Genomic DNA, 20,150 nt, shown 5'->3' with positions numbered 1-20,150 from the left:
TGCCGGATTCCGCGCGGACCACTTCCATTAAAGTCAATGAAAGCCATCCGATCTACGGCCCGTCCGCAGTAACAGCTGCGAATGGGCTGCGAAATACGCATCATCGCCTGGCGACAGCGAGGCGTCTAGGCGTATCTGGGATGGATGGCGAGGTGGCTGTGTGTGCCCACCGCAGCTCTATGGGGACACTAGAGATGGCAGAGTGCCTGACCTGACGACTCCTTCTGGCAGTCCCATTGACATGCATACACGACCCCTGCTGCAACTTTGAATAAAAAAATGCTGAGCTGATTGGTTGATTTGGGCGACGCGCCCTTTTTCTGCACTCTTTGTAATGTTGGTAGTTTATAGGGGTATAATGTAAGGGGGCATCACTGAGGTGCCATAGATCCTCCTGGGGTCATGACTCTGTAGCTAACACCCAGTTGTTAGACGTTTTAGGTCTTGTACAAGTCTTCTGGTCTCTGGGTAGAACGAGTGTTTTCATTCACTGATGGCAAGCAGAGACCTTCTTTAAAATGGCAAACCGAGACAAGAAGCGTGTTAGAAAGTTACAGAAGTTTTCATATTGCTTGTAAATGGCGGTATGCCCTCGCTCACACGGGCGCATGGGGGCTGAATACTTTGCGCATATTTTTCACGTATGTAATGCGCAATCCTAAAAGCCTATTGACTTACATTGGGCCATTCAGACATGCAGTTTTTTTTGTTGTTTTTTTTGGGGGGTGGGGGGTTAACACACATAATACATCCAAAAAAATGCATCATAGTGCATATTACATGCTTTATAAGCAATTGGGGGGGGGGGGTGTTAAGAATACACGGTAAATACGCATATTACATGCATATGTAACCGCACGTACTAGGCAGCCCCCATACGTCTATGAGTGAGCCAGATTACAAATGTCTGCTTGCCATGATAAAGTACAATCTTGCCGGAATGATCCGTCTCATGTGTAGTCATGCGTCCGTGTTTTTGCTCTTCGCCTGCAGGTTTCTTGAGTGGATCCTCCTCTGATGCGAAGTGAAGATGCCAGAATTTCTCGATACAGGTAAATTCGGAGTTTATTTTCTGCTGGTGGCCACAATCGTACTTTAAGGGCCCTTTTACACGGAACAATAATCGCTCAGGTTCTCGCTGGATTGCGGAAATCTGAGCGGCATCCGTTGAGTGTAAATGCTGGCAGCGACTGAATGGCGAACGACCAGTTGGTCCAATTTCTACCGGCATGAAAACCGAATGACGATCGGCCCGTGTGAACAGGCAGCCATCCATCCATCAACAACTGCCTGTTCACTGTGTGGACGAATTACTAAAATATAACTTAGTTTTTAACGTATTTAATAAAAAACTACTGAACAAACAAATTACGGAATATAGCGTCGGTCAGATAAGGGGGAGGATAAGATTAGGGTTATCTTATGCCTCAGAAGGTGTTCAAATGTGTCTCACTTGAATCACTGATGAAGAAGCGATAAACGGAATCAAAAACCTCCTACCCAAATAATTGTGGGGGACGTTGGGACGTTGGTTCACATCATACCACTACCTACTACCACTAAAAATTCAAAGATAGATGAATAGTAAAAACCATTCTTGACTCAGATGGTTGTTTTGGTATAGGCCAACGCGTTTCGCTCGAGGTGAGTTCCTCAGGGGCCAAAATAACCTCTGATGGCTATATGCGAATAAAAGAAATGGGATAGAACAAAATAACAAACGGATATACCGGCAGCCCTGATGGCTGCACTGACACGTCAAAGCTTTTAAAAAGTGCAGTTACTCTTTAAAGGGGTTTTCGATGACTAAAATATTAATGTTTTATGCTCAGGATAGGTCATAGATATCAGATTAGGGGGTCCACCACCTGAAACCCGCATCTAACACGTGTTTAAAGAAGTCATGGCATGGAGTGCCGCAACGTCTTCTCAGGCTGATGAGGTCACTTTCATAAATCGTGTGGCTTAAAGGGGTTGTCTGGGACTTTTACAATTAATGGATTATCCATAGGACACCTGATCAATAGTTGATTGCTGGGGGGTCCGTTGCTTGGGATCCCTACTGATCAGCTGTTTGCCCTGGCCAGCGTCAGTGTGGGCAGTACTGGAAGCAGATAGCATGGTCCACCTTGCAGCGGACTGGGTTACTGTTTCATTGAATGGGTACTGCACTTAGAGTATCAACCCAGGCTACTGCAATGTTGACAGCGCTATCTGCTGCCACCGCTGTCTGTGCTGACAGCGGCTTGGGCAAACGGCTGATCAGTAAGAATCCCAAGTGGCAGATCCCCACCAATCAAATACTGATGACCTTTCCTGAGGTTATGAATGGTGATAGTTCCAGACACCTATTTTAAGTGCAGGGGATTGAACTGCTGTACCAGACACTGCCACTATTCAATGTACGGCGCTGTGCCTGGTATGCAGGGAAGACACGCGATGCTTGTTGCATTGTGTTACGCCTGTCAGTGTAAAACGTGGACATTGGGCTTTTTACTAGGCTGGTGCGTGCCAAAAAAACCTACGGGGCGGCAGAAGAAGCCCTTCCCTCTGTCTAATCCCTTAGATGCTGTGGTTGCTATTATAGCGCTGACTCCCACTGCAGATGGCCTCAGCGATGAAAGGTGGATTCAGTGCTAATGGTGGTCTTGTTTTAGGCACTTTCTCTGTGGACAAGCAGAAAGTATTGCAGATCACCGACCGCCTGCAGAAGAAACTGAAAGACAAGGGCGAGCTCTCTCACCATGACAAGCTGTGTATCCTGCGCGACACGCTGGCAAGTCCGCTGTTTAACCAGATCCTGACCGTGCAGCAGTCAATCAAGCAACTGAAGGAACAGGTAGGCTTGTTCTGCTACCATCTTTCATGTCCCATTCCAGGGTCTCCTGTCTTAGCGGGGCCCTTTACTCTATAAAATCAGGCATTTTTCACCTATGTGACTACATCTCCCAAACTGAAAAAATGGCGGTGCAGTGGCCCAGTCCTATTGAAGTTAATGGGACTGAGCCTGCAGTACCAGCCCAGGCCACTGTGCAATGTATAGCACTGTCTACTTCCTGCAACAAAACTGCTATAAGTGGGCCAAACCCTTTAAATGCGGCAGACGTATTATTCTGCATATCGGGGGGGATTCCCAGAGGTTGGATTGTTTTTTTCTGTTTCGGGGCAGATTGGCTTTTTGCCTAAATAAATAGTTTAAAGGATGAGGGGTCAATCTTATATTTTCATCCACATTCTTTCCCCTGGTTGAATGTGATGGTCAGATATTTTTCAGCCGTAACTCAGCCGCTCTACCATAACGGCTGCTGTCTTGGGGGTCATATTTGACTCTGATCTTTCCTTCACTCCCTTCCTCGATCATGTCCCCTCCATCTCAGAAACATCTTCTGAATCTGCCCTTTTCTTACTGTGCAAACAACAAAAACTATTGTTGCCCTGGTCCACTCTCTGCATAACTAGTGCAACTCGCTACTGATTGGTCATCCCCCTAAACTCACTTCTCTCCAATCCATCCTGAATGCAGCAGCCAGGCTCACCCTGTGCCAGCCACTACATCTGTTGAACGCCTACTGTATATTACAATATAAACTGATCTCTCTTGTCCAGAAAGCTCTCCTCGGTGCTGCACCACCCCATATTCCCTCTCAGTCTTCTGCCCTACCCATGTTCTCCATTCTGCTAATGACCCTAACCTAAGTTCCTCCATAGCTCAAACCTCCCACTCCTGTCTCCAAGACTTTCCCTGAGCTGCCCCAGTTCTCTGGAATGCGTTACTTCAGACAATCAGGCTAATTCCAAACATCCACAGTTTTTTGTGCACCCTAAAAATGCATCTCTTTAGGAAAGTATACCACATCCCCTAATCTAAGGCTTACTTCACGTGGGCAAGTGTAATATTGGGCTGTGAAACCTGTCCCTATACCGCGTTCGCCAACATGCGATATTCCCGCTGATGTGAGGGTTTTTGGTTTTTTTTTGTTAAAACCGCCTCGCATCACTTTGGGGAAGTAGTGGTGTAGCGGTATGTAATGTCTGATTTCATGTATACATGTTCCTTCTGATCTTGGAAAGCGCTTCGGAATATGTTGGCGCCATATAACGATGGTGATTACTGGTGGTGACGTGGTCTGTACTGTATAGTTAGACTTGGTCACCCAATGGTTTGTATCCGTTACCCCGATGAAGGGCTTACTTGGGTTATGACCTATTTATGATCTCATCTAGTTCGGTCTATTTAACCATACGAGATAATTTAGGGGACGTTATAAATTCGCAGTTTGCGCTCTTCATTACGCCTTACAGATCCTGGAAATATTTATATCGGTAATTGAAGCTTCTTAATGTGAATTTCTAGCTTTCCTCCTCATAATGTGGATTTTAATTAATTTGGCTGGAATCAATTGTCTTTTCCTAGCTGAATCGCATGCCAGCCGACCGTTCTGCAGAATTTGATTTCACAAAGAAAGGCTTATTGGTATTTGAAGCGGACTCCTCTGCCCACTTGGGAAATAAGAGCAACTCTTTGTCCTTTGACAACTTCGTCTCGTCTAGATTTCCTCTTGTCCATCCGAACTCGGGCGCAGATGAGTTCACCAGAAAAATTCAGCAAATGGCCAAGGTGAGTGAAAGTCAGTTCTTATCGCATCCGGGGGTCAAAAAATGGGGGAATGGGAAGGAAAAGTTAATGGAAAATCGGAGGGGGGGTGCCATTCGGTTGTTATAGCAGTGTGGCCCTTCTGAATGCCCCCAGGGCTGCCATGAATGATGGCCTATGAAGAGATATGAAAGAATTAGAACAGCGCTTCAGGGCAAGAGACTCTGTAAGTATCAATGTATGATGAGGAGAAGGTGTGCTACGGATAGTTCCCGAAGATCCGTCCTGTCCAGTTTGTTCAGAATAGACTGACCAAAGATAGTGCCACGCGTTTCAGAGGACTTGCAGGGCCTCTTTGCTTGAGAAATTATTAAAATATCACTTTATTAATTTCGCACGGCGACCATGTCAGAAAAAATGATATATGCAATACCAGAACTGCGCCTTATTTTTTTTTTTTCTTGTTTTTCTTCAATCACCCAGTATCGAAGTAAAAAAAATCTGTAAAAAGTAATCCAAAAAGTCCATAAGTACTCCAAAATTGCATTAATAAAAACTACAGGTCACCGTGCAAACAGCGAGCCCTCACACAACCCCATCTGACAAAACAGTTAAAAACTAATGGGGGTCAAAAAATGGCAACAGCAAATGTTTTTTTACCGTTCTACTACACTAAATTATATAAATTCGGTATGGCTCTAATAGTGCCCACAGTACAGAGAGAACAGGTCATTTTTACTACATCATGAACGTCGTAAAAGCAAAACCTTGCCAAAAACTGTGCAAATCCTTTTTTTTTTTTTTTTTTTCATTTCTCCCTATTTAGAAATTCCGTTTTCCAGGACGTTATGTTGAATAGTACCATTGAGAGAAATTCCACTCTTCTCACAAAAAAAGCAAGACTGCTACATCGACGGAAAAATAAGTTATGATTTTTTTGAAAGTGGGGAGGAAAATAAAGAAAATGAAAAGAGTGCAGTGGGAAAGGGTTAAAGGGCATCCGTGACCAGCTCTTACCCTGTGGAATAGTTGGTAATGGTTTGTCAGACATTAAAGTGGTTGTGCTATCTCTGTATAACCCCTTTGGTGCCTTGGCCATCCGCTGATCACCCCGAGTTTAGCTCTTGGACCCCTAGCAAACAGTTGATCTTGCGGAGGAAAGCCTTGGCCATCCTGATATTCTCCTGCAGCCGGGAAAATGTAGTATGACAGGACGACCATTCAGACGAATAACCGTCCTGTTACTACGGAAGATCTGCCAAGAAGTGAGCCGCTCTGGATGAGTAGCCCTCTGTTCTGGGACATGGGGGGGGGGGGGGGGGGGTGCAGAGCGCAGGACCCCACTCCGATGTCCTTGTGCCATCTTAATTAAAACTATGTTTTAATTAAGCTTTCTACACATGCTTCTTTTACTAACCATAATCCTGGCCTTGCTGTCGAAAAGCCAACATTCAGCGGGACGGCATCGTGGGTGCAAAGAAATAAACTAATGTAGAAAAGCTGTTTTTAACTTCTTGAGGTCACGGTCATTTTTGTTTTATCCTCCCCACTCTGAAAAGATCATAACTTTTTTTTTTTTCTGTCGACATAGCTGCCCAAAGGGCTTGTGTTTTTTGGGGTTTTTTTTTTTTTTTTTTTCTTTCTTCATTTATTTATTTTTTGCTTAGCATGTTGTGTTTTTTCAATGGTGATAGTTTTACTGTAACAGTGGAGTGAAATGGGGGAAAAAAGCAATTTTGCCTTTTTTGCGGGGGTCTTGCATTTATAGTGGCAAAAAAAACCCTTTTATTCCGCGGATTGGTGCAAGTAAGACCATGGGGAACATTTATATAGGGTGGTTTTTTTAACTACTTTAAAACTTAAAATATCTTAAAGGGGCACACCGGTGAAAACCACTTTTCCACCAATCCTCACGTAATTGTCTGTCACGCTCTCTAGACGTCCATTGTGCAATCCGTTCTTTGCAGTGCAGCCTTCTTTCTGATGCCTATAGGGCACCATTGTGGTGCAGAGATTTATCCTTGCTTTCTCTTTCACTATTCTGTGCTATCAATCCCATGATGCATCCTATGACTAGCTAGAGCCAGTACCGTCTCTTCCTACAGGGAGGCCATAATAATTATCACTTCTCTGTATATTCATTTAAATAAGCTAATTATAAAGTTGAGGGGATGACGTGATCTCCTTCATTATAACTGTGGGACAGGAGCTTCCAGTTAACAGCAGTAACTGTGATGGGTATTTCTGTCAACCAATCCATCAAAGACGCTTGTTCTTGTGGGACAACCTGTAGTTTCTATTGGCATCATTTTGGGTCACCTATGACTTTTTGACCGCTTTTAATAAAAAACATTTTTTCTTGAAATTTGGGCAACCAAAAAAAGTGCACTTCTGGCTTTATTTCTATTACATAGTGCACCATACAGTATAAACAATGCATTTAGTTTTGACTAGATTGGGCTTTTTGTAGTTTTTTGCTTTTTAATTATTATAAATTTTATATTGTAGTGTGTGTGGTGTTGTTTTTTTTTTGTTTTTTTTTAAACATGTATATAATTTTTTTTCCATCATTACATTTTATTTTTTAGTTGGCACAGAGGACTTGCAATTGTTTGATCGCTTATACAATATACTGCAATACATCAGTATTGTAGTGTATTGGTATACTGTATTTCTGCATGCATCCTACTAGGCGTCACCACAGACACATTTTAATAGGCAGCCCTGGGCACCCGATGGCACCCCATGATCTCATGTCAGGGATGGAGGGTATTTGGTACATTTATCCCCGATCATGGCTGTCGTGCCTCTGAAAGTTGAAACTCCTCGAGTATGGAGCGGACTCTGCTCCAAAAACTGTTGCATACAAACCCCGTGCATGTCTAATGTCACTAAGGGTTAAAATTCCCGCTTTATAGGATAACTAGGTCCAAATGCTCCATTGGACATCCCTGGACCATACCACCTGCCAGGTCTCCAGTAAGCACAGCTGCTTTCCACTTGATCGATGTAGGCAAGCCGCTCCAGATCTTGCTTCCTCTTGGGTGGCGCACGAGATCTGGTGTGGTTTGGGGACGACACGGGCATCAATGAATCGGAGAGGGACCGTGCTTACAGAGGAGATGGTAGAACAATTGTTGTGGATGGAAGGTAGGTGTAGCTCTTAGGCTGGAATCAGACGAACGTATATCGGCTCGGTTTTCACGCCGAGCCGATATACAATGTCCTCATCTGCGGGGGGGGGGGGGGGATGGAAGAGCCAGGAGCAGGAACTCCATTTGCAATGAGGAGAGGTGGGATGGGGTGGGGCTAATTCTCAGAACTTAGCCCCGCCCTACCGCCTTTCATTGCAAATAGTGCAGAGGGGCGGAGAGGAGGTGGGAGCTCAGTTCCTGCTCCTGGCTCTTCCATCCTCCTCGCCCCCCCCCCCCCCCCCCCCCCTGCAGATGAGGACACAGTATATCGGCTCGGTGTGAAAACTGAGCCGATATACGTTCATCTGAATCCAGCCTTAAAGAGACAAGAACATGTACAAATAGGCAAGGTTTCTATGCAGAATGTCGCTGCGACAACTTATCCGTAACTTCACAAGTAAAGTTTGGGACAGCCCCGTAAGCGCCACATAGAAAAGTTTTTGTCTTGTCCCCCCAATTAAAGTAATTTTAGATGTAAAGCCCCGGAGGATCGTTCCACGCCCAAAGTTCATTATTTCCAGCTAACAAAAAGGTAGATAAATCGGTGCAGGCAGGCGGCGGTTAATCCAGCCCTCGTTTACGCAGGAACTTATCATACAACTTTATTTAGCTGGAGAATGAAGTGTGAAAATAGTTGTGAGATTCCCTGAGGTTCCTCCGGCGCGGCGCTGACTGCATGTGGTGCGCTCTGGTGCAGGGAGAGTAATGAAGTGAGATCCTCCGCAGAATTAATTTATTATCTAAGTGCTGAGTTTGTTCTGTCTTACAGGATATAAATTTCTCCTAGTTCACCGGTCTCTCCGGAGCAGATTGAACGTGTTGGCAGAGACATCGGCTCAACAAATCAAAATTCTATTTGTTTTTGTTTTTCATTAGGGCAGGCAAATTGAATATATAGATATCGAAAAACCTCCTGTAGGAGGCCTCGGCTTCAGCGTCGTGGCGCTCAAGAATCCTAATGTGGGAGACGGCGGGGTATTTATTAAGGGGGTTCAGGCGGGAAGCCTTGCAGACAGGTAAGCTTTAATTACATTTATCACTTTTCCTCTTTTTTTTTAATTTTTTTTTTTTTTTTTGTTTTTTTTTTGTTTCAAGATTTATTATTTTTGTTCATTTTTTGTCTTTTTTTATTTTTTTGTTTTTCTGTCTTTTTTTAAATTTTTTATTTCCATTCCCATCTCAAATCAATTTTAACCGCTTTATGTTTATGTAACGTAACCGAGACTCATAATTTACATCAATCTGAACCTCCAGCCATCAACATGATAGAAAACGTATGGGAGGGAGATTGGCTGGGAGGGTAATGTTCTGTGACAGCATTTCGGAATTTTTTTTTTTTTTTTTTTTTTTTGCGTACTGGCTGAATGCAGTAATGTGGGTAATGAAGTGGCGGGTCAGGTGAGGTCGGTGCTTTTCACACTGGTCATTGATACCAGATGGCATAATAATGCGGCTGTTTTAGGATTTCGGAACACAAAAAGAGAGTGGAAAAGTCCTCGGATTTGGAAGTTATTTCCCAAGATGAGACGCGATTCGCCCCTTTATGCTTCGCACAAATCATCAGTCTGCAGCGTTATTTATGGATGGGACGAGACGTGCCGACGGGTTTTTGTCTTTTTCTACAGGTGTGCTGGAAACGGTTCAAAGGAGAAATCTGTTTTCTCTTGTTGGGTGCAGGAGGGGTTTGGAGGGGTGTGGAGACTTTTGCAACTGATTGTTTTCAATGCATTTTAAATGGAAAAGAAATGAAGCCGCCTTGTGAATAGACGTGCTTCAAATAACTTGCTAATTGAGGGGGTCCGACCATTCGGATTCCCACTGATCCCCAGATTTTTTTCACTCCCGACGTATCCTATAGTGTGAGCAGTGGAGTACATACATACATACATGCATACATACATACATACATACATACATACATACATACATACATACATGCATGCCTGCGCTCCATTTGTTTCGTTAGGACTGCCAGAGATTGACAGGTTCAAGCACTCCACATAGGGGAGAACATGCTGGGATGGCAATGCCCCTTTAATATATTCTTCAGCTTTTGTGTATTCAGTTCTCAAGTGAACCTATGTGTCTCCATGGTTACAGACTACAGGTAAAGCCTGTGTAGTCTGATCCTGCAGTCATATAACTCCATTCAATCTGACCCCATCATTGGTGGGCACAATATAACACACATGACTGCAGGATCGGGCTACGCAGGCTTTAGTTGTGGTCTGTAACCATGCAGACACAGGGGAGCTGTGTACATAAAACGGTAGATTTTTAAACTGAACTATTGCAAAGTTGCTTCAGTTATATATACTTTTATCGATGCAATGAAATAATTGTAAAAATGTACACACCCTATCATGCTGAAAGAAGCAATATTAAGATTTAGAGAAGGGGGGGGGGGGGGGGGACAAACGTCTTTCATAGTTTGTTTTATAGATTATATCTATATGTAGAGTGCAGCTCTGGGGTATAATACAGCATGTAACTCGGGATCAGTACTGGATAAGTAATGTATGTACACAGTCACTCCACCAGCAGAATAGTGAGTGCAGCTCTGGAGTATAATACAGGATGTAACTCAGGATCAGTACAGGGTAAGTAATATATGTACACAGTGACTCCACCAGCAGAATAGTGAGTGCAGCTCTGGAGTATAATACAGGATGTAACTCAGGATCAGTACAGGGTAAGTAATATATGTACACAGTGACTCCACCAGCAGAATAGTGAGTGCAGCTCTGGAGTATAATACAGGATGTAACTCAGGATCAGTACAGGATAAGTAATGTATGTACACAGTGAGTCCACCAGCAGAATAGTGAGTGCAGCTCTGGAGTATAATATAGGATGTAACTCCGGATCCGTACAGGAATAGTAATGAATGTACACAGTGAGTCCACCAGCAGAACAGTGAGTGCAGCTCTGGAGTATAATGGTGTAACTGCACTTTTCCATGTGTGTACATGTACACTATTTATAAAGACACTGTACTTGTACATGGCTTAAGGCTTTTCAGTGCTTTTGTATGATACTCTTTTATAAGGTACAGCACAGCCCACCTAATCTAATATGGTGCCACTAATAGGCTGTAGCCTCTATGGTGCACTACATATGTCTGTGTGACTTGTACCCTATAGAATCCTCATCTAAGTGCACATATAATAATCTGCAGACCCCCGTAGTATACAGAAGGCTGTGATTGGCTGTTTAGCAGTATTTTGCACCTGTGACCCTCCCTTTATATAGTGTTCTGCCCCTTTCTGATGCGGCAGGTAATTGGTGCTTGTAGCCGCCCTTGTCTCTTTTATATCAGAATATTGTGATTTAATGGCAGTTCCCCGATCGCCTGACCTCCTTCTTTAAACTAGCTTCTTCCTGGAATAGAGCGGCGTCTGATGTCCCTCTGGTTGATTTGCAGTCTGTATATATTTTTATACCGTTTTCAGAGATGGAAGGATTACGGAGAACGATCAGATATTGGCCATTAATTACACCCCGGTGGACACGAACGTCTCCCACCAGGAGGCCATATCCCTGCTGCAGCAGTCTTCGGGGTACATCCACTTGGTTGTTGCTAAACAGCCGCCTCCGCTTCTGCCCCAGATCCCCCAGCAGGAAGAACAGGTGAGTTCCCTTTGTGAATTCTCATCTACAGGCTACAATGGCGTGCATACCATAGAGGCAGACCGTGCGGCTGTAGCGGCCCCTGGAGATGGGGCCCAGTGATGTTTACTTCTACCCCCTTTTCTTCTGGGTGGTTGGAACCAATGCAAGACTTCACTTCCAAGAGGAACTGAATTGTTCAAAAACAATGCTTTGGATTGGTCTTAAAGGGGTATTCCGAACTCAGGAAATTTCCCCTTAAGTTTGACAGGGGTTGCTGTGCGAGAACGCATTGCCATTACTTACGTCAATGGGAAGTGCTGGAGATAGCAGAGTTTAAGCTTTCAGCAGTCCCATTCACTTCAGTGGCACCTCTAGTGATTGCCAATTGCTTGACCTCTGGCAGTCCCATTTGAAGTGAATCGTGCAGTGTGCATTTTCTCTGGATTGGTAGGGGTACCAGAAGTTGGATCCCCATCAATCGGCAAGTTATCCCCTATGCTGTTACCATGTGGATAGATAACTTGCTGATATGGGAATACGCCTTCAAGGGTCATCAAATGGGAGTAGAAGGGGAAACCAACACCGGACCCTTCTATCCTGGCCTGCTAGACTCCAGCCCCTTAGTAAGGGACCCAATTTGATCTTTGCTATTCAGCCCCTTCTTTTCTATGTACTCCATTGTAGAGGAGTAAAGGGAATAGAAAACTGTGGGGGGAGTAAGCACCTAAATGTCGCATAGAGGAAAGAGAAGGGTCAGATAGCAGCGCAGAGGATTTCAGGAGAAGGGTCTGCAGATCTTGTGGGCGGCAGTGATGTCATCACTCATGATGATGGTGTTGAGCAAAGATCTGCATGTAATGTAAGGAGGAGGATGGAGAATAATGGGTCGTCAGACCCTGAGAGTTACATCGTGGAGGAAGTGTAATACACAGCAGTACAGAGTATTTCAGTAGAGGGTATGCTGATATTGTGGGGGGGGGGGGGGTAGTGACCCATCTCCTCACGATAATAGTAGTCAGGACAGATTAGATTTGTATCATCATGTGAGGAGGTAAATGGAGACGAATAGGGGGTCAATTTCCCGAGGCTCACAGCAGCACAGAGTATTTATGCCAGGTGGATTTGAACGCTCACTGGTCTTGCATATATTTGAACACCGAATTCCTGCACCAGATGGATTGTTCAGTATGTCCGTTTGTATCCAAGAACGTCCCAGTTGGGAGCTCTGACAATCCAGAACGTTTGATAATCCAGAATTGTACCTGTGATGGATTTGCAGTAAAGCGACCCCCCCATTGGTCCTGAGATACAAGTTTGTCCCAAAGCCAGGCGGTCGCTTTAAATTTGCCTCTTGCTTTCCAGTATCCCAATACTCTGCAGTAAAGCTGAAAGTGACAATGGTTTCACCCTGTCTACGAGCACGGCCGTCGGAGCAAGGCTAATCAGATCAGCATGGGGCCTGCGTTCCGGCCGCGCTCTAGATGAACAGCATATGTAGATTTTAAATATAAGCAATTAATAAAATGGGCAACTGCAAATGTTCATCCTAATGGGAGCCATATGGAGCGGCGGCGGGACTTCCAGAAGAAAGCCTCCTGGGCAGATCACCCCTCTTACGCTCTGCTTCTGTAGATAGAACAGTGTTGTATTGTTCCTGCGCCGCGGGGCGGTGGGGGGGGCAGCGACTGGAGACACTTGGAGTTTGCAAAACGAAAGTTCATTCTGTTTTTTTTTTTACAAATTGCAGATCTGCTGGGGCCACGTGGAAGAGATTGAGCTCGTTAATGACGGATCAGGATTAGGATTCGGGATCGTCGGTGGGAGAGCTAGCGGTGTAATTGTGAGAACGATTTTACCCGGGGGACTCGCTGATCGGGTAATTTATCTTCCCAATTTCCATAATATTTAAAGCAGGGAGAATAATTAGTTATATATAAACAATATGTGCAGAATATATCTACCTCATCCATCATCGCCCGCGCAGTCATGATTGTTGGCTCGTTTATGCTTTTTTTTTTCGTGTTCTTGCAATTTCCGCTATTTTATGTCTGTAATATGTTTCTTTTAAACAGCCTCTCCTTTTCTCATGTGCTGCGTATGTCAGACAGGGAGTTGTTACTTAAAGGGATTGTTCAGGATCAGAAAAAAAACATAGCTGATTTTTTCCCAAAACAGCTCCACAACAGGCCACAGGCTGGTTGAGGTATTGCATCACAGCCACAGTTGCTGTAAAGGAGCTATAGAGGAGACGCTGGTAGGTGGCTCTGGGATCACAAGCTCGTTGGACCGGATCAGTTTAAATGCCTCTAGTTTGGGCTGGCTGGTTTAAGTATGTCTTCCGTAGTGGGTACTGCTGTCAAATATAGCTTCGTCCTGGGCTCTGTCCACAGCGGTCTACTGAAGGCCTACTTTGGAACAGGGATAGGCTGTATGGGGCGCAGTGGAGGGTCTGGGCAAGGGTCTCCAAGGTAGGCAGAGAGGTCATGCTGGTATAACTGTGTGTATTCTGGTGCAGCAGATTTCACACTTGAAAAGAAGGGGTTAATTCTGCTGCCGATCTGCACCAATAGTGTGGCTTTTGGTGCTGACTGCAGAAAAGGAACACCAATTTCAGTACAAGTGAACTCGCCCTAAAAGGGTAATTCCATCTTTTTCAACTGACTTACCTATAACTTGGATAGATCATCAGCTGATCGGCCGGCCCTCTGTCTGTGCAGCGGGGCCGTAAGTCGTCAGCAATGGTCCGAGGAAGCAGGGGGAGCGCCAACTTCACACCATTTTCAATTAGTGACACCACACTGCTTCCTGCACCTCTCATGGTCAGGACATTGCATCCTATCCTGAGCAGGAAGTGTAAAAGTGCGACCTCCCATCGAAATCAGTGGAAGTAAAGCCGGCGCTCCCCCCTGCTTCCTGTAACCATTGATGACTTCCGGACGGCTGCATTGACAGATGGCTGGAGGAACAGCTGACGGATGGGAATTCCAAGTGGCGGACCCCCATCCATCAACTACTGATCTGTCCAGAGGAGAGGTCTTCAGTTAAAACAGACTGGAATAACCCTTTTAATTTCAAAATAACCCCAAACCGCTTTTAACATGGTAATCTCAAATTAGCTTTGCCCATTTGCACGGGAGGATCTGTAGAGGGGGAACAGAGATTCGGTAAGTGTGTTTATCACTTCAAAGTCCCGTAATTTATTACACACCCAACTCCGCGTTGCTGCTGGGAGTTTCTCCATGATGCCACTCTTGCTTCGCACACTCACTTTCCTCTTCCCATCGGGCTTACGTTTCCGCTCTCTCCTCCTCATTTCTGCCCCTTCTATTGAATACATTGGGTTCATAATATCAAACCCAATCACAAGGCATTGTAAAAGCCCCCTGTGTGACAGCACTATCATGTTCTACTAATCTTGTACAAACTCTTTGAAAGAATTGTCCCCTTTTTTTAACATTGGCTTTATTAAAAGGGTTCTCCAAATGTAAGTTGATGACATGATGTTCTGTTGCTGGGAGCCTCAGTGATTAGCTGCAATCTGCAGGGCAACCCAGTAGAAAATCTACTATTTCCCTGCAGCACCTCCACAGGGGAGTTGAAGTATTACACAATTCTCATTGAAATCAATGTGCTGTCTGTGCAGTGCTTGCACTTGTCGGGTCCTCCAAAGTGAGGGATAAACTTTGTCCCCACTAATTGCTAATTAATCGAGGTACCGAATGAGAGGAACCCCTCTAATAACACAGCAACAAGATCCTCTGAGTTAAAAGCATTTTCTAATGCCAACATTTCCTTAAAGGGGTTGTCAGGAACCTTTATAGTTGATGACCTGTGCTCAGAATTGGTCGCTGATAGTTGATCGGCTGGGGTCCATCACTCAGCGATCCACAGACCTGCAGACTCCGATGGAAGCAGATAGTGTTGTATGGATTGCAGCGGCCACGGTTTGGATTTGCAGTCACCGCTCCTAGTGAATTCAATGGGTGCTGTGATTTGTAGTACCAACCTGCGCTGCAGCAAGGTGGACAGCGCTATTGCCTTAAGCAGCTTCCACTGCTTCATTTCTTTCCAGGAAGTTAGGTGACCTCTGCGGGCAATCGGAAGCTGCAGTATCTCCTTCTGAACTCCTAGCATCAGCACACTCAACCTGGGTGCCATGATGCCAGGAGTTTGGGACATTGTCTCTGATTGGCCGCAGCAGTCACCTGACTTCTAGTGGCTGGGGGACAGGGCAGTGAGAGCCACTCAACTGTGTCCTGCAGGGCCAAAGACAGGTAAGTATGTGTGTTTTTTTTTTTGGGGGGGGGGGGGCTGTTTAACCCTTTCCAATCCACTGTCTGACGTCTAAAGACATTATGATTTAAGGCTGTACAGCTCTGATGTTGGAAGACGCCCGTCGTGGTTCTCTTACTGTATATGGCCAGCCTCTCTGCTGTCGGAGCCTATTCAACGTGTCACCTCATGCAGTACTGGCTTTAGCCAGCAGATAGCGCTGTTGTATAAGGGCAGAAAAAGAGTAAGCCCACTAGGAAAACCAGGATATAGATTGGATTGGAAAGGGTTAAATTACCTGATCAGCTATTTAAAAAATAATTGTACCTTTTAATCACACAACCCCTTTAACTGGAGCATTCTTCATTTAGCTGCATCTTGACACCTCTGAAACCCTTACATTGCCGGTAGTGCATACGATTGATTTTATTTATTTTTTGCTTTCCTTAAATACAAAACTCGCCCCGACTCCTCGCGCCGTAGATCAGACGCCGCGCCCAGCTTTTATATTCCCCTCTTGCTTTACAGAAATGTCCTTTTTCTTAATTTAAGATACATTGGCTGCGGCTGCGGCCGTATACCATCAGGATGAAGAGGCCTGTTTTTGGAATTTAAAGGGGTTTATGGCTGGTTAATTGCAAAAATAAATAGATCTCATCAATTTGCCGCCGGAGATAAATAAACCATTTAAACGGCTCTGACCGTCACGCTAGAAAATTGGGAGGCAATTAAAGGAAAACATGAAAGTTAAAAAAAAAGCTAATTTTACATGAAGTGGAGCTGAATAAAACCCAGCGCTAATCTGGGCATTAATATACTTTATGTATTTTACAATGGCTTCATTAACTAGAATCCCTTCCATATTAGTAATGGCTAAAGACCCTGTCAGCTCTGCGGTATATATGGGGCTGGGAGTCACAAATCCAGTCGGGGCCGCTGCTCCTTCAGCGCCATAAATACTTGTCTGCAGTGTGTTTCTTAAAGGGGAAGAGATCATGTCCGTTCTTTTAGTCTAGCCTGAAACTTTTATTTTTTTTTTCCTAAATTCTTATTTTATGACTTTTTTTTACTTTTATCACTACATCACTATGGAGGCGGCCATTTTGCCTGCGCTATCGTAAGGACTAGAGATGAGCGAGCGTACTCGCTAAGGCAAATTACTCGAGTGAGTATTGCCATTTTCGAGTACATGTCCGCTTGTGCCAAAAGATTTGGGGGCCGGCAGGGGTGAGCGGTGGGTTGCAGGAGTGAGCAGGGGAGAGAGAGATCTCCCACCCTCGCCGGCCCCCGAATCTTTTGGGATGAGCGGGCATGTACTCGAAAATGGCAATACTCGCTCCAGTAATTTGCCTTAGCGAGTACGCTCGCTCATCTCTAGTAAGGACCCATTCACATGAGCAGATTTTTGTTCCATGTGCTGTCCGTATTTGTGACTAATATAGAGAAGCACACGGACTCATAAGGGCTTATTCACACATCCGTATATCAGCCAGGTTTTCACACCCGGCCGATATACGCTGTCCCTCTCTGCAGGGGTAGGAGGCGGGACTGGAGCAGTGCACTGAGCGCTCGCCCCCTCTCCTCCCCTCGCGACTATTTGCAATGGGAGGCGGTGGATGGGGGTGGAACTTGGCTCTGCCTTGTTTCACCCCACCCATTGCAAACAGTGGCGAGGGGCGGAGAGGGGGTGGGAGCTCAGTGCACTGCACCCGGCCTGCCTTCTCCCCCTGCAGAAAAGGACACCGTACATCGGCCAGGCGTGAAAACCCAACGGATATACGGACGTCTGAATAAGCCCTAAGTTTTTTGTTTTTTTTTACTTTACACAAAAAGTAATTATTTTCACTGCTACATGCATTTTTTACTGTGCATGTGTTTTGTTTTTTCCAACTTCCGTGTTGCATCCACGTATTTGTCTTCCGAACTACTGTTGACCACCTCATTCAGGGTTTCTTGAGGGCCAGAACAGAAGTTGCAGGTGCCAAAGTGGGACCCTCAACTATCAGACTTCTATGCAGCTTGTAGATATGAGAATACTCTTTAACCCGAAGTTCAGAGATCTGCTTTACAGCTGCCATATGGACTTAAGGGGAACTCCAGTCCGGAGAGGAATCATTGACTTCTGTGGGAGAATGTTGTGGGCATCTCTGTGTCACATGGAGGGGGAGGAGGAGAGCTGCCCTCATCATCGGGTAAGGATTAAAGCAACCCTCTGTTCCATATACAAAGATGGCCTCACCACTTCTCGGACTACCTGATAGACTGTCGATGCATACTAATACATCGGGTGCAAGACCCTACATGTTGCTGTGATTGGTCAGTGCAAAATGTAATGTCTTAGCCTAGTGCACAGTGGGCATCAGGTAGTCAGAGAAGGGGAGACCTGTTATTTGTATAGCGCCAACTTATTCCCCAGCGCTTTCAGGTATTTTGTTTATTACCCCCCACCAAGCTGGGTACTCGTTTTACCAACCTCGGAAGGATGGGAAGGCTGAGTCAACCTTGAGCCGGCTACCTGAACCATGTGGGGATTGAACTCGCAACCTTCAGGTCATGAGTGAGAGTTTAGGACTGTACTCTGTGCCACACGAGGCCATCTTTGTTTGTCCATGGAATGGAGGGTTGCTTTGAGATTGATGGAGGCACTTTGCAAAAACTATTTAAAAAAAAAACTGTGGGGGGTCCCCAAACCCACCTCTGGGACTTGGATCTTACCTGAACCACATAGGAGAGGTGGCTTGGAATATACTGTAGACCGCAATATAATTGAAGTTGTCATTCTGGGTTATCATGACTTCTCCCATGGTGGATGAAGACTATGAGATGTAGAGGAGTGGTGGTTCGACCCCATGACTTAAGGAGCTGCGGTGCAACCAATGTGACGTTGATGGTCAATTCTAAGGATAGGCCATCAGTTTGCAAGGTCTGGAGAACATCGGCTTGCTGTCAGTGAATGGGAACATTTTCATTCAATATCCAGAGGATTAGAACATGTGTAAAACTAATACTTCACAGCTGAAGTCTGATCTGATTGTATCCGCTCACCCCAAACTGGAACATTCTACCTGCATTGATACATTGTAACAAACAGGATAGGGAAGAGGTTGGTGCTGCGGCTCCTGAAGATACGACGCATGCGTTATATACCGGGACGGGCCTTCCCTTTCCAAAGACCATTTCTAACCGCTGACTGAGGTTTCCCTCTTTACTGTCCTCCTAGGATGGAAGGTTAAAGACGGGGGATCACATCTTACAGATTGGAGGCACCAATATCCAAGGAATGGCCAGCGATCAGGTCGCTCAGGTGCTGAAGAACTGTGGGAATTCTGTGCGCATGGTGATCGCCAGGGATCCGGTAGGGAAGAGTCCTCCAGTGAAGCCTCCAGCACCCGCAACGTTGCCAGTTGGTTCCCTGCCGCCTCTAGTCATCAAGAGCAGCAGTGCGGTAAGTACTGCACTGTATTATTAGGGCTATTTACAAGATGTTTTATCCGTCTGTCGCGTGTATGTGCTCTGATGCAGAAAGAAGTAAAAAAACGTGTATTGTGCGACGACGCACCCAGAGACTAGAATGTAGGTCAAAAGTTCATATGTTAGATTACGTTTGGCTTCCTTTATGTTCACTTTTTTTCCCTTTTTCCTTTTTTTTGTGTGAGAGCGCCTTCACACTTGCGATAAAATCGTGCAATGCGAGAGTGAGGAAAAACGCAGAATTATGATACCGATGATTTTTGATGGTTTCACTCATGCGACGCTGTGTGGTTTTTTTTTTGGGGGGGGGGGGGGGGGTTATCGCAACATGTCCTATTTTTCTTTGTTTTTGAGATTTATTTATTTTTTTAACCGCCCGCGTCTCTCTGCCTGATATCGCGCTCACCAATGTGCGTTTTCACAGTGATGCGAGGCATTTTTAGTATTTCCCGTTGTTTTCAATGTATGACTCCATTCAAAAGAATAGGGTTCATATTCGTGCGTCTCGCAACGCACAAATCTTCTGTAGTTTCTCAGTCGTGGTGAAACGTGAACATTTGTTCTTCTCAAATGCTTTATAAAGGGAAAAAAAAAATGTTCAGCTGCGAAACTTTATTACAAAAGAAAGACTTAATAGTTAAAAAAAAGTGTTTATGTAAAAATGTATGGAAACGTGACTCCAAGCAGTAAGCTAAAAAATACAGCTATGCTTCAAATTGCGTATATTTGTATACTGCTTCATGTGCAGTAAAAATGGGATGTGAGCAGTTGATTACTCATCTACAGCAGTTATGTACTTAACCCCTTAAGAATCAGTGTTTCAGTCCTTTTTTTTTTTTTTTTTTTTTTAACCCATGTGGTGGTTTTATGGTCTAGTTCCCCCCCCCCCCCCTCCCAACCTGCCAAAATTATTATTTTTTTTTTACTGTAAAATGTTTTCACATTTTTTTTCATTTTATTAGGAGTAATTTGTGCAAAAGGTAAAAAGAAAAAAATTATAGCTATTT

General features: G+C 44.8%; 1 protein-coding gene across 4 annotated transcripts in view; it reads left to right on the top strand.

Moving 5' to 3' along the window:
• Positions 1 to 20,150, top strand: part of PATJ (PATJ crumbs cell polarity complex component) — a 264,895-nt gene that overhangs the window by 15,300 nt on the left and 229,445 nt on the right. For all 4 annotated transcript variants that reach the window (XR_010791282.1, XM_066597729.1, XM_066597728.1 and 1 more), the window contains exons 2-8: positions 994 to 1,052; positions 2,658 to 2,839; positions 4,415 to 4,618; positions 8,665 to 8,804; positions 11,241 to 11,418; positions 13,148 to 13,276; positions 18,893 to 19,117. Coding sequence is in view for 3 of the 4 variants with exons in the window: in XM_066597729.1 (XP_066453826.1) it covers positions 1,031 to 1,052; positions 2,658 to 2,839; positions 4,415 to 4,618; positions 8,665 to 8,804; positions 11,241 to 11,418; positions 13,148 to 13,276; positions 18,893 to 19,117 (1,080 nt within the window). In the remaining variant the exon portion in view is untranslated. The remainder of the gene's footprint in view (positions 1 to 993; positions 1,053 to 2,657; positions 2,840 to 4,414; positions 4,619 to 8,664; positions 8,805 to 11,240; positions 11,419 to 13,147; positions 13,277 to 18,892; positions 19,118 to 20,150) is intronic.

The sequence above is a fragment of the Eleutherodactylus coqui genome, chromosome 3 (assembly GCF_035609145.1).
Source record: "Eleutherodactylus coqui strain aEleCoq1 chromosome 3, aEleCoq1.hap1, whole genome shotgun sequence".
NCBI lineage: Eukaryota > Metazoa > Chordata > Amphibia > Anura > Eleutherodactylidae > Eleutherodactylus > Eleutherodactylus coqui.
This window is presented reverse-complemented; position numbering and strand designations above follow the sequence as displayed.